Source organism: Macrotis lagotis, chromosome 8 (assembly GCF_037893015.1).
Source record: "Macrotis lagotis isolate mMagLag1 chromosome 8, bilby.v1.9.chrom.fasta, whole genome shotgun sequence".
Lineage (NCBI taxonomy): Eukaryota > Metazoa > Chordata > Mammalia > Peramelemorphia > Peramelidae > Macrotis > Macrotis lagotis.
This window is the reverse complement of record NC_133665.1, coordinates 105,244,162-105,258,226: the sequence shown is the minus strand read 5'-3', so window position 1 is coordinate 105,258,226 and position 14,065 is coordinate 105,244,162. Positions and strand designations below refer to the sequence as shown.

The window sequence follows — 14,065 nt, the reverse complement described above, 5'->3', positions numbered from 1 at the left end:
ATTGGGTGTGATGAGAGAGAAATCATATCCTTAGAGAAGAGACAAGAAGTCTAAGAGGTAACAAGATCAGATAAGATATCTGTGTTTTTCTAAATTGAAGGGAATAGTCCTTGAACTTTACATGTACTATATTTTCTCTCTCCTTTCACTCTGACTCTGCTGTAGGGTAGCTGAGTGGCGCAGCAGACAGAACCCTGGCCCTGGAACCCAAGAGACCCCGAGCCCCCATACCTTAGGCCCAGCATCTACCTGGCCCTATGGTCCCAGACAGGCCATCCAATCCCAGCCCCTTGCAAGAAGTAAAAAAGAAAATGTGTTAAATCTGACCACCCTCCCCCCATGGTCCATCCTCTCCTCCATCATTCACATCCCCACCCCTTCCCCCTGTACCCTCCCTTCTTACTCCAGATGCCCATACCCCATTGAGTACATATGCTGTTTCCTCTCCTAGCCACCTCTGATGAGAGCAAAGATTCCCTCATTCCCCCAGGTCTTCCCCTCTTCCATATCATTGCAATAGCCCATTGTAATAAAGAAAAATCTTACTGTATGAAATATCTTAGCCTATTCCTCCTCTCCTTTTTCTTTCTCCCATTACATTTCCCTTTTATCTATTGACTCCATTTTTATACCACAATGTATCTTCAAATTCAGTTTTCTCCTGTGCTTCATCTTTAATAATTGAGAAGGTTCATATGAGTATTATCAGTGTCATTTTTCTATGCAGGAATACATACAGTTCATCATCATTAAGTCTCTCATATTTTCCCCTTCTCCACTCTCTATGCTTCACCTGAGTCCTGTATCTGAAGATCAAACCTGTTCAACTCTGGCCATTCCAAAAGGAACATTTGAAATTCCCCTGGCTCATTGAAAGTCCATCTTTTTCCCTGGAAGAGGACATTCAGTTTTGCTGGGTAGTTGATTCTCGGTTGCATTCTAAGCTCTTTTGCCTTCCGGTATATTATATTCCAAGCCTTATAAGCTTTTAATGTAGTTGCTGCTAAGTTCTGTGAGATCCTGATTGCAGCTCCACGGTATTTGAACTGTGTCCTTCTGGCTGCTTGTAATATTTTCTCTTTGACTTGGGAGTTCTGGAACTTGGCTGTAATATTCCTGGGGTTTTGGGTTTTTTTTCTCTTTCTCGGGGAGATTGGTGGATTCTCTCCATTTCTATTTTGCCCTCTGCTAGGATATCAGGGCAATTTTCCTGTAGTAATTCTTTGAAAATGATGTCAAGGCTCTTTTCCCGATCATGACTTTCAGGTATTCCAGTAATTTTTAGATTATCTTTCCTAAATCTGTTTTCCATATCAGTTGTTTTGTCAATGAGATGTTTTACATTTTCTTCTAATTTTTCATTCTTTTGGTTTTGAAGTATTGAGTCCTGATTTTTCGTAAATTCATCAATCTCCCTGAGTTCTATTCTTTGTCTGAAGGATTTGTTCTCCTCAGAGAGTTTTCTTATCTCTTTCCATCTGGCCAATTCTGCTTTTTAAAGCATTCTTCTCAATAACTTTTTGAACTGTTTTATCCATTTGACCTAAGCTGGTTTTTAGCATGCTATTTTCTTCCCCATTTTTTTGCATTTCCTTGACTAAGCTGCTGACTTCATTTTCATGTTTTTCCTGTGTCTCTCTCATCTCTTTTCCCAGTTTTTCTTCTAACTCCCTCATTTGATTTTCAAAGTCTTTTTTGAGCTCTGTCATAGCCTGAGCCCAATTTCTGTTTTTCTTGGAATCTTTAGCTGCAGGAGTTTGTGCTTCCTCATCTTCAGACTGAGTGTTTTGATCCTTCTTGGACTCACAGGCAAAATATTTCTCAATGGTTTTCCACTTGTTTCTCTGGTTGCTCATTTTCCCAGCCTAAGCCTGTTTTGGGGGTGCTTCCTGAGCTTTTGGGACACTCCCACAAGGATCTCTGTGTGAGGCTCTGTCTTCCCTCGTGGTCTGTGAATGACCATAAAAGCCCCCCCTCTGCCATGGGGCTGAGATGGGGGGGGCCCTGCTGTTCTATGGGGGGCCTAGACTGCGATCAGGATCTGAATATGGTCAGAGCCCCAGAGTCCTGTTCCAGGGACAGAGAACAGAGCTTGACAGTCTCTCTCTTCACTCCCCTCCCTAGGTTCAATGGTCTCATGCCCTGGGGGGCTCCTGATTACCAGCCCTGAGGGCTGGGCTTCATGTGCTCTCTCTGGCAGAGGTCCCCTGCTGTTTCCCCAGGTTGTGCCTAGTGCTCCCTGGGGCGTAGCTCAGGAAACTCCCCGGCTGTGAGCGAGCTGCATGGCTCCCAGTGCCCTGGGGCTGCCTCCAGGAGGCTGAAGTTGTTTCACTCTGGTGGCCCACCCCTCTGGCGGCTGACCCTCTGACCCCGGGGAGCAGAGCCTTTCTGCTCTTTTCTAGGTTACCTTGAGTAGGAGAACTGCCTCACTGGGTCCCTCTGTGGGTTCTGTCTCTCGAAAGTTTAATTAGAGTCCTTAGTTTAGAAGTTTTATGAGAGAGTGCCTAAGTTAGACAATCCTCTCGTGTCACCATCTTGGCTCCCCAGCCAATACTCTATCCACTGTACCATCTACCTGCCCCTCCCCTCCCCTCCCTTTCCATATCTTTTTTTTTAACTTTTTCCAAGGCAGTGGGATTAAGTGACTTGCTGAAGGTCACACAGCTAGATAATTATTATGTGTCTGAGGCTGGATTTGAACTCAAGTCCTTCTGACTCCAGGACCAATACTGTATCCACTGCACTACCTAGCTGCCCCATGTCTTTTATTTCTTTTTAATTTTTTTTCCCTCCTCAGGCTCCTTCATTCAATTTATTATAATTGTGAGTTCATTTCTTCCAGGAATTCTTATTGAGTTTACACCCAAGCTGTGTTTTTCTCCAAGCCATTACTTGTAGATATTTTGGAGTTATTCTTCTCTTCTGCACTTGTGTCATGAGCCTCTCAGGATTTTGATGAGGTTCTTTTACATTTAACACACTGCCTGGCCCATTGTTGACACAATACACTTCCTTTTACTTCCACTCCCATTCTTCAGTTTACTTTCTGACTTTAGCTTCCATGGCTCTTTTTTAAGGAAGATTTATGCTACTCCTTCCTGTTGCTGCTTTCTTGGAGTTTTGAGTGTTGTATTATTTATTTCAGAGTCTCAGGAACAGTCTAAGGACATGCAGACTTTTAGTGCTGTCAGAGTTGTCTGATCCAGGGCAAAATCTGATTGCTGTGCCCTTGACATGAGAACTCTGCACTCTGGCCTTGAGTCCAAGCAAGGGTAGATTGCTTCAGAACTCATTCCTCTGTTAGCCTGCTGGAAAGTTCTGTTGCTTTAGATCGACAGGATTGTGGATTAGGATTTTTGGTCTAGGATTCCTGCTTTGTTTGTTCCTTTGCAGGCTCACCAGGTTGAGACCCCTGCTCTGAACCTAGGTTTTGAGGCTATTGCTGACTTCTTAACTTCTTTCTTTCTTCATTCCTAGCTCAAGGCTTCTCTTTCCAGGAATCCCACTGCCCTGTACAAACTCTTTTCACTCTTAACTTTTGTCTGTGATCTGTAACTATGTCCTGAGTGGTAATCTTCTAGGTGGGATCTGTCCCCATATTGGGGCATTAGTCTAGGTCTGGGTATTCTCTCCTTGCCCTTTTGTTCAGACTCAGTCTGGTGGAAAAGTATCTTTTAAATCAGAGCAAGATTAATTATGTAATTTGAATGGACTACCATCTGATGATGGCCTGACCTTTTTCCTGATGCCCATAGGCTTTCTCTCTGTCTTCCTCTGTTGAGCTTGGCTGCACAGAGAATTCAGTGTGACTTTTTCTGAATATCCTCATCAGCATTCGATCTGATTCCTTTTCTAGATCTATTACTGGGAGCTCACTGTACTTACTTAGTTCCAAAACATGATGGGGCCCAACATTCACAGAGAGCCCTTTATGCTTGACTTCTTTTAAGAACTTAGTTCCTGCTGAGGTTGGACTTGGAGCTGAAGTAATGCCAGGGACTCCCAACTGTGGGCACCTTTGCTGACTTTAAGATCCATATAGATTGTCCTTTGATGTTCATTCTTACCAATTTTTCAAAACAATTCTTCTGGTTTCTGAACTCATTTGTTTCCTCTTGTGTCTTTAGTACCACCTACTTCTCATAGTGCTATTCAGCCCCTTGATTTGCATCACAGTTGGAGAATCAGTAGCACTTTGGTTGTGCTGATGTCCAGGCTAACCTGTAGAAAGGTAGGAGGTAGGCCCTGGAAGATGTTTAGAAAAACAAATCCTGTTCTGTATCCATCTCTCGAACCCTCAGGGGGCATTTGGTTCAGCCATAGTTCCTCAGTAAGCCATGAACTAAAAAGAAACAAGAGGTCCTATTCTTAGAACTTTTTTCTTTTCTCTTCTTGGTTTTCTCTTTCTTAGAAGAAAGTCCCTGCTAGGTGCAGATTCAGAATTAGTGTTCCAATATAAAACACAGCTTTTATTTAGAGCTTTTCACTTCAGGGCCTCACTATGGGGGTGGGGTATGTCTCCTTATCATTTTCTTTTTATTCAGAATTTTCTTCAAAGTCAGTAACAAACTCCTATTTATCCCGAGCTTAAGCAAACCTTTTTTTTTTATAATTTCTTTTTTTTTATTTCAGACAGTGGAAAGTAGTTAGTAAAGAATGCTGCCTGATCCAAAAGTACCTTTTAAGTCAGGGAAAGATTAAATTATTTTAAAAGTGATTTAATGTTCAGTTCATTTTCTTTAATACTTTGACCTCTCCATAAATGTCTTCCCCCAATGTTTTCCTGTGCTATGGAGGTAACCTTTGCTTCTCATAGGGTTATGTAGAACATAAGCTTTGAAAGATGTTTCTGAGCTATAAAGTATAAAGCCACCCTGTGAACCTTTCTTCAGGTAGCTCCAGATACCTGGCCACCAAATGATGGATTTTGGTGGCCACATCATGTTTTCAAAAGGTAACAGCATGGTATAATAGATAGTGTTGAATACCTAGATTCAAACTTCATCTTAGACAGTTATTAGCTATATGAATATGGACAAAACATCTAACTTCTCAGAGTCTCACTTTCCTTACCTGTAAAATTGTCATATTATTTGTATTACTGACTGGACTTCCTAGAATTGTTGTGAGGCTCAATCAAACCAAGAGATGATCTCCAGTTCACAACATTTTATATTTTCTGTAAAAAAATTTTGTAAACTTTAAACCACTGTTAAAATATCAGTTAACTATTGTTACCACTACTACTACTACAACTATTATTATTATTATTATTATTATTATTATTATCAATATTACCAGTGAATGAATGGAAGGCTTGTGATCTGTGACAGTGGAAAAAGTAGCTCACAAGCCAGTAATCCTTAAAAAGGTGTGACTCTCTTTATTGGTGTGCTCCTATGTTGTTGGGGTTAATTTCACCAGACTCTCTTGATTTCCCCTGCTACTTAGGTTAGCGATGCTTTCTGTGTTTCTCTGAAAAACCTCTCAAAATCTCAGCAGTGACAACTAGCTACAGTTAGTGCTGGTGACTGCAGCAACCAATATGTGATTAGAAAGCTTTAGTAAAAGGGCAGTTTGCTTTTGATTCTTAAACATAAAATTTACAACACCTGACTGACTCATTAGCCAGTATACTTTACCTGTAAAGAGGTACAACTTCATTTCTGAGTCTTACACATGCTTTGCCAATCAACTTTAGAACCCATTCAAAGTCGAGTTAATTTTTCTTCTTCATAGATCAACTCTTGTCTAAGACATAGAATCAGACTGTTCTAGATAGGAAAGACTTTAAATAGGAGACTGCGGGGCAGCTAGGTGGTGCAGTGGATAGAGCACCAGCCCTGGAGTCAGGGGGACCTGAGTTCAAATCCAGCGTCAGATACTTAATTACCTTAGCTGTGTGACCTTGGGCTAGTCACTTAACCCCATTGCCTTGCAAAAACAAAAAAAACATAGGAGACTCTTACTCTCACTGATGTCCCATGGGTCAAATGACCTGTCCAAGGTCACATAGCTAGTTAAAGGCAAAGGTGGAGCTGAAATCTAGATCCTCTAATTCATAAAACTCAAATTCATTGAAGGAATGATATGTGTGTTTCTGCCATTAATCTGCCAATTGTTTTTATTTGTTCGATGTTCTACTCCCATAGGTGGAGATATTGTTACTTGGTAGAAGGAGCACTGATCTGGCACTAAATCTTAGGAGGCAGAATTGTGTTCTGGATTTTGATTTATAAAATGATGGTAACAGATTCTGCCATAGCTGCTTCACAGACTTGGTAGGAGGATTAAATGAAGATGGATTTAGAAAGAGTTAGATGATATTTAAATCTAAGGGAAAGAATTAGTTGTTTTTATGTGCAGGTAAATATTATGAAAGATAACCCTATTAGTCATTTTTAGACATGATTCTTTAAATAAAAAATATAAAAAATCCCTAAAAGTATTGAAGCTAGACTGTATTTTTTCATTTATATCAGAAGAAGAAGAAATGGAACACCAAGATGAAAGCAAAGGACAGGCTCCAGAAACAGAAACCTGTCCATCAGAAGATTGTGTGGAACATGAATTGGGAAATGAGTCCTGTCAGAATGTTCCAAGGAGAATCAGAGGCCAGCACTGCAAAAAACGGCTTTTTACTTTCAGCCTGGTGAATTCTTATGGCACCACTGACATCAATTCTCTTGCAGCAGACGGGAAACTCCTTAAACTGAACTGTAAGCATTTCAACTTTATTTTTAGAATTGATTTATTAGCAGATGTCTGTTAGTATTAGTTATTCATCTGAAAATTGATGAAAAATACTCTGTGTGTTGTCTGTGTTTGTGTGTCTGTATATTTCACAATAAATAAACTTGACTTTATTTAGAAGGAATTTCTAGATTTGAGCTTATCTCTTTGCTACCTTGTACTTGTAAGGAATAGCCCAGGTTTGAATTCAGGGGTCTATTACTACCTGTTTGATTTTTGTATCATTTCTTCTCTTTTGGCATCTGTTTCCTCATCTTTAAAATGATGTTAGACCTGAACAATTTTAGGTCTCTTTTCACTCTAAATTCTGTGATCCTTGCCAAGGACCACAGAGAAGAATCTGTCTCTCCTCTATACATAATACCCCAGTAAGAGAAGGAACAAGTCATGATCTCTGTGTTAGCACCATCTTTCTTCCAATATTTGGATCTTTTCTAATGAATTTGCTCTTGTTTCATTTGAGGAAAAAGTTTCATAGTGTAATTTTTCTCTCACTAGGATATTTACCAGATATAGCCTGTTCAGAAAAGAATTCTGATTAGTCATTTAGTAAAAATGATAATCTGGGTCCCTGCACTTGGTAAATATTTGCTAAATGGGTCAACATACATAACCAGAGAAGAGAACATAGGAGATAGTGCTGATTTAGAAAGTTCTCGAGATATTGTTTATGGACCCATTAGTAACATCTTGAGTTGTATGGGAGGGAGAACATCACTTGACATATTTGTCTTATTTTCTTCACAGTGTTAATTTTATTAAAAGTGCTTTGAAAGCCTAAAATTACTATAGAATCATGATTTTTTTTTAAAAAAAGAGAAATGGACCAAGAGTGTTATGACCTTTAAGGGTATGCATATGTAAAAATGCCATCCACCTATACTACTTTAGGCATTTTGGTTTTCTGTGCATATCATGTGAAAGACAGGGATGTTCAGAGTAATGAGAAAGTTCCCTGCTGTGAGGGATTTAGGGACAGACCTGAGTGGGAAGGGTCTTGTGATGAGAAATTCAGGGAGTAGCTGGTGCCAAAGTGAGATCTTGACTTTGATCCTTCTCTGTTTTCCCATCACCTGGAAAGCAGCCACCCAAGCAGCCTCTTCTCTTGCTGGCCAGTGAGCAGAGAATGGAAATCTTGTCCTTCTCTTCCACAGCTCGTTCCACAGTTGCTGTTGATTGGGACACCGAAACCCGGTGTCTTCATTATGATGAACAAGAATCAGAGGTAAGTAATTTCATTTAACTAATGATATTTCAACGGAGATAGGTTTCTCAATTTTTGCCATAAATATTGGGATAAGAAACCAAGGTAGAGCAATTAGGGTTTGGAAAAGGACTTTTCATCTTTGAATAATAGTAAGATTAGCATCCCAGTTCACTTGACAGTGTAGTAACTCAATGTACATTCACATTGGACAGCATATTAAATGTGGATTTCAAATTGAGAGTGAAAAACACCATGTCAAAATTTATGCAGAGTATTCCATTCAACCTGAAAAGGAAAATACAAACAGCGTGTTTGATTGAAGTTTCTTTTTGTTCCTGGAGAATCTTGTGGTACCAGCTTAACCACTGTGTTTCTAACAGGCCTGTGATAAGCACAGCAGTATGCTCCAGCCCCAGAAGAAGAAAAAAACAACGGTGGCCCTCCGAGATTGCATAGAACTCTTCACTACTATGGAAACCCTTGGGGAGCATGATCCCTGGTTAGTGGTTCATTGAGCAAATGGATATAGGAAAGACTCAGAGAGAGTAGTGTTCAGCATGCACTTGAAGACACACACATAATCTTAGACATGATGGCAGAGAGTAAACTCTTGCAGGATCTGCGAAGACAGAACTAGCTATATATTTGGTAATATAAAGACCAGCTTCACTGAGATTGGAGCAATTTATCTCTAGATTAATGGAGATGAATGTATAGGTTGAAGCAGTTAATGCTGAATGCTGAAGCAGTTTGCTAAACAGGCTATCCTTGGAGGGGATACCCACACTGCTTAAAACCAAAGCCTCTGTATTCATCTTATACTATTAAGTATTTTTTTCTTTTACAGTAGATACTGTAAACACTAGTCTGAAAATAACTTACTGACCAAGTTTTGTTTTCTGCACTAATTTGATTGTGTTTTCCAGAATTGAAAATAGCAAAATTATTACTCTTCATGTGATGCTGAATTCTTTATGTTCTAGAGACAACTTGGTTCTGGAGGAGAGAAGAACTACTAAAGGGAAATAGTCAACATTACTGATAAAAAAATATCTTTCTTGCTTTAGCTATTGCTAAAATTTTTCTGTTCTATGTAGCTATAGCAAGTGCTTTAAAGCTATAGGCTATATCTGTGGAGGTGTGGGGGAACAGACTTTCATTTTTATTTTATTTTATTATTTTATTTTATATTTTTAGTTTTTGCTAGGCAATGGGGTTGTGGCTTGCCCAAGGCCACACAGCTAGGTAATTATTAAGTGTCTGAGGCCGGATTTGAACTCAGGTACTCCTGATTCCAGGGCTGGTGCTATCTACCTAGCCACCCCTCATTTTTATTTTTAAAAAGGGTAGTGACTAGTAGTAACTGAAAATTTGTGTGAATGCTTTCCTGATAAAGTCAGATTTTATAGTCATTGAGTGATATCAGTTAAATGAGCATATTTATTTGCTCCTCAGGTATTGTCCTAACTGTAAGAAACATCAACAGGCCACAAAGAAATTTGACTTGTGGTCCTTGCCAAAAATATTGGTGGTTCATCTCAAGCGATTCTCATACAACAGATATTGGAGGGATAAACTTGACACCGTGGTTGAATTTCCAATAAGGTAGGATTCTTTAACATCTATATCAAGCAAAATCATAATCAGATAGGAAATCCTGTAACAAAACTGCTGAACATGGTACTTTGGCCCCAAAGTATTGCCACTATATCGACAGTTCATTTTTGTGGAAATGTGTCTTTAGCAATGATGTAACTGAATCATACTTCAACCTGGTGTTATAGAAACCTTTTATCTTTTTTTATTTTTCGAACTTTTTTTGCTTCTTTCTGCTATTTCATTTTGGCTGGTAACAATCAGGATGGAATACCTGATGTTACATATGAAAAGTGTCACCTGACCTAAGACATTGGGATCCGAGCGCAGGTTTCTAGCTTCATTCTTTTATTTTGACCCATTTAATAGAAATAGGATATAAAGCACTCCTTATCTCAAGGAAAGGTAGTATAATTACTTTACCTTCATTTTACAGATGTGGAAACCAAAGCCAGAAACTGGAAATAATTTTCTTCAGGTGCCATATCTAGTAAATGTCAGAATTTGAACCTAGTTCTTATTGATTCATCAGTCTGGACAATTTACTCATTTAGGGGTCCTAATTCTAAATTCCTTTCCAGAATGGCCCAGACCAATTCACAGCTTCCACAGTATACAGTAAAGTGTTTTCAGCATTTACAACTTTTTTTTTTTACATCTTTGACAATCTAATGAGTATCAGTTGTTAGAGATTTGGAGCATTTTCTTTTTTTCACATTGATAGCTTTTGATAATTGTCTATATCATTTGATTGTTTATATCAATTGGAATGGTATTTGTTCCGAATAATTTTATCCATTCATCCATCTATATCTTGGGTCTGGGATATTTTTTTAAAAAGTTTTATTCCTAACTGAAAGCACCTAAATAAGCAGCATTTTCTTATAGATGAGAGTACAAAAGAAAGTGGAATATGAATCTCCATTTCATACAACTTAATTTTTTTTAAGTATTCAATAAAATATATATTGCTTTCAAAATATTTCTTATGAATTTCTTTTCTATGTATTTGAAAAACTGGTACTTTTTTTTTCCCTTCACTACACAAATGGTATAGTTGGGAGTCATGAAGAGTAGACACAATTGAAAGGACTGAATTGTAGAAATAGGAAATAGGCGATAGGAAAATAAATTCTTACAGTGATCATGCTGAAAATTCATCTCATTCTGAATCTTAAGTTCCTCACCTCTTCCTCAGGAGACTGGGACTGGTCATGGGCTACATTTTTGGAAAAATATTTGGTCATTTCTTTAGTTGGACTTTTTAGGTATTTTGATCATCTTTATGTAATGTTTCCCTTGTATAAATTGTTTTCCTGGTCTTCCTCACTTCATCCTGAATCAGTTACTGTTACTCAGAATTTTCTGAAATTATCTTTTTTCTTCATTTCTTATATTGCAATATTATTCCATTAATTTGTATGCCACAAGCAAAGAACTATAATTTGAAACCATGCCCCAATTTTATGAGCACTGTCAAGAATTCTAGTTCTTTGCTTTTCTTTTCCCCCCCATTTTAATTCTCCCCTTAGAATCAAGTTTATCTGACTTAGATTCTCTCCTCCTGGATTATCTTCATCCCTAAAATCTCTTCCCTCGAAACCCCCCATTACTTTATCTCTTGTTTCCTTGTTAAATTTTATGTTTTTCTACCCCTATATCTGCATGTTTTCAACCATCCTTTGTTCATCTCAGATGAAAGTAAGGTTTATCTGATATTTTCCCACCTTTTCCTCTGTGTTTGTATATTATGATAGATAGCAACCTCCCTCCTTTCCACATTAGTTTATCCTCTTTACCCTCTCTGTTCTTTCCACTCTTAAAATTCTCTGAACTGAAGGAATCTACCCACAATGGGTCAAGATATTAAAGCACTGAAAGAATCTTTGTTTTTTTCCTCCCCTTATTTGAATATTAGTACTACATTAATCGTTCTAGTTGCTCAAGTAAATTTACCATTCTTGGTTTCATGTTGCATTTCCAAGTTCCTGCTCAACAATTTGTAAATTATCTATTTCATTAATGGTCCACCCCCCCCCCCCAGTCTTATAGTCAGCTTTGCACTGTATGTAAGTTATTAAGTTATTCATGGTTTTAAGCCTATTGTTCAGTCCTTTTAATTGTGTCTACTCTTGATGACTCCCAACTATGCCATTTCTTTTTTGGAATGTTGTATACCGAGATCTCCCCTTCTTTAATCTAGTCATTACCAGGACTTGTATGTTTCTGCTTGTAGTTCCTTGGTATTTAGATGTGATTTCTGGATGCTTATGGTATTTTTCTCTTTAATATGGCAGTTCTGTATTTTGGATATGACATTCCAAACTTTTCCTTTTGGGATTTCTTTCAGGGAGTTTGGTTTTTCAGGGAATCCATTGATTATAAATTGTTTCCTAAGCTTGTTTTCCAGGTTAGTTGATGATAGCAGATAACTTATATTTTCTTGCATTTTCAGTCTTCTGATTTGTCTAATATTTCTTGGTGCTCATGGAATCTTTTTTTTTTTTTTTTTGATCTTGTCTGATTTTCAGGGAGTCTGTTACCTGGATAAGGCTTATTGCTTTATCCTTCTAATTCTTTTTTTCTCTCCCCAAATTGTATTTCATTTTTTTAATATCTTCATTTCTTCTTGCTGTTCTTAGTCTTTATGGAAAATCTATTTTTTCCTTTCAGACTCTGCTTACAGCTGTTAGTTATTTACTCTTTCTTGAGAATTCTGTTTTTTGCAGTAATTTTTAATGGTACTTAACATTGTCTTTGGTTTATTCTTTTTTTTTTTTTTTTAATCTTTACCTCCTCCTGCACTTTTTGGGTAAGATAGCTATCCTTACTTGGTTTTCTTCTTGGTTTTTATGCTGATCTCCTACTTTCTATATCTTTGAAGTTCAGAGTTCTGCTTTTTCAGGACATTGTATGCTATCGCAGGACTGAACCTTGGGAAGTCCTTGTCCTGTGGTGTTCTGGTCTGAGTTGCTAACCCATTATACTGTATGCTGTTACTCCTTAGGAGTTACAAGGATTGACTCTTTTGCTGTCTTTCTTCACAGAGCCTTTTAGGCCATACATATGTCTGGCTTGTGTTCATCATGTGGAGATGACTGGTGTTTACTTATGTTATCACTGGCTTTGCTTTAGTAACCCCCATTCTTATTTCTTGTCTGCTTGCCAACTTTTCTTTCAGTTTTTTGATGGAAGAAGTTAATAAAAGTTTCTTATTGGATTTCTTAATCATTGTTTAGTGTTGTGAATTGCTATTCAGTTAGATATCTTTTGCAGATTTTTTTGGTAAGGCAATCAGGGTTTAGTGACTTGCTTCATGGTTACCATAGTTAGTAAGTTTTACATATCTGAGGCTAAATTTGAACCCAAGTCCTGATTGCAAAGCTAGGATTCTATACACTAAACCTGCTACCTTAGCTGCTCCCCAGAGATAATTTTCCCCCCAGCTGTTTCCCTTCTAATTTTTTGTTTATGCAAAACATTAATTTGTTTTTAGTCAAAATAGTCTTGTTTTACGGTCTGTAATCCTTTCTATCTCTTCCCTTGTTTGGTCTTGGACTCTTTATCTATAAATCTGATTGCTAACTTGTTCCTCTTAATTTTATAATACAATTTTTCATTTATAGTGAAATCTTGACATACCTAATATCTACCAGATTTTACCTGTAAGTTCATATACTTATGAGATGCCTTATGTATTATCTTCAGAGATCTGCATATGTCTGAGTTTGTCTGTGACCCGGCAGCTGGCCCTTATGTCTATGACCTTGTTGCAGTATCCAATCATTATGGAGCTATGGGTGTGGGCCACTGTAAGTACCAAATTTCATGCCCTTCTCTTATTTTTCAGTTTTGTATATCAGCACATTTTAACTGAACACTTCCTATGTAGATGTATATTAGGCGTTCTGCAGATTACAGTGAAGTATTACAATAATTTCCACCTTTTAAATCGCAGAGGCAGAATAGATTTTAAACCAAGTTCTACATGAAGTCCAGTAGTAAGACAAAGAACTCAGTATGCCCCATATGGATATGGCTGGAAAGCATTACTTCTTTATTTTTTTTAAATTTTGTTTAAGGAAGTGGTTCCGAGGTCACATAGCTTGGCATTTATTAAGTATCTGAGGCCAAATTTGAACTCAGGGCCTCCTGAGTCCAAGGCTGGTGCTCCATTTGTGAAGAAACAAATTAGAAAATCAATATTATCTGTTCATATTACATCACATTTTCCAATTTGCTGTGTATCTCAGTAACAGTTGATTTTAGGGTTTTTGAAAAAGCTTTGTTGTGTTTGATGTAACATAGATTCCTTCTTTAGTAATTGTCAATATCTTCTTCCCTGATTTGGTTGGCAGATACTGCATATGCAAAAAACAAACTGAATGGCAAATGGTATTACTTCGATGATAGTAATGTATCCCTGGCCTCTGAGGATCAAATAGTGGTGAGTATTTTTGAGAAGGTTTAAATTAGCAAGTTTCTACAATCAGCCTTTATGAATTAAAA

General features: G+C 37.8%; 1 protein-coding gene across 4 annotated transcripts in view; it reads left to right on the top strand.

The window, feature by feature from the left end:
• Positions 1-14,065, top strand: part of USP4 (ubiquitin specific peptidase 4) — a 72,546-nt gene that overhangs the window by 55,917 nt on the left and 2,564 nt on the right. For 2 of the 4 annotated variants that reach the window (XM_074197932.1, XM_074197930.1), the window contains 6 exons: positions 6,483-6,719; positions 7,908-7,978; positions 8,341-8,459; positions 9,416-9,565; positions 13,265-13,368; positions 13,915-14,003. In XM_074197932.1, coding sequence (XP_074054033.1) covers positions 6,483-6,719; positions 7,908-7,978; positions 8,341-8,459; positions 9,416-9,565; positions 13,265-13,368; positions 13,915-14,003 — 770 coding nt within the window. Of the gene's footprint in view, positions 1-6,482; positions 6,720-7,834; positions 7,979-8,340; positions 8,460-9,415; positions 9,566-13,264; positions 13,369-13,914; positions 14,004-14,065 lie in introns of those variants that run through there. The other 2 variants (XM_074197931.1, XM_074197933.1) reach the window with 2 other exon arrangements.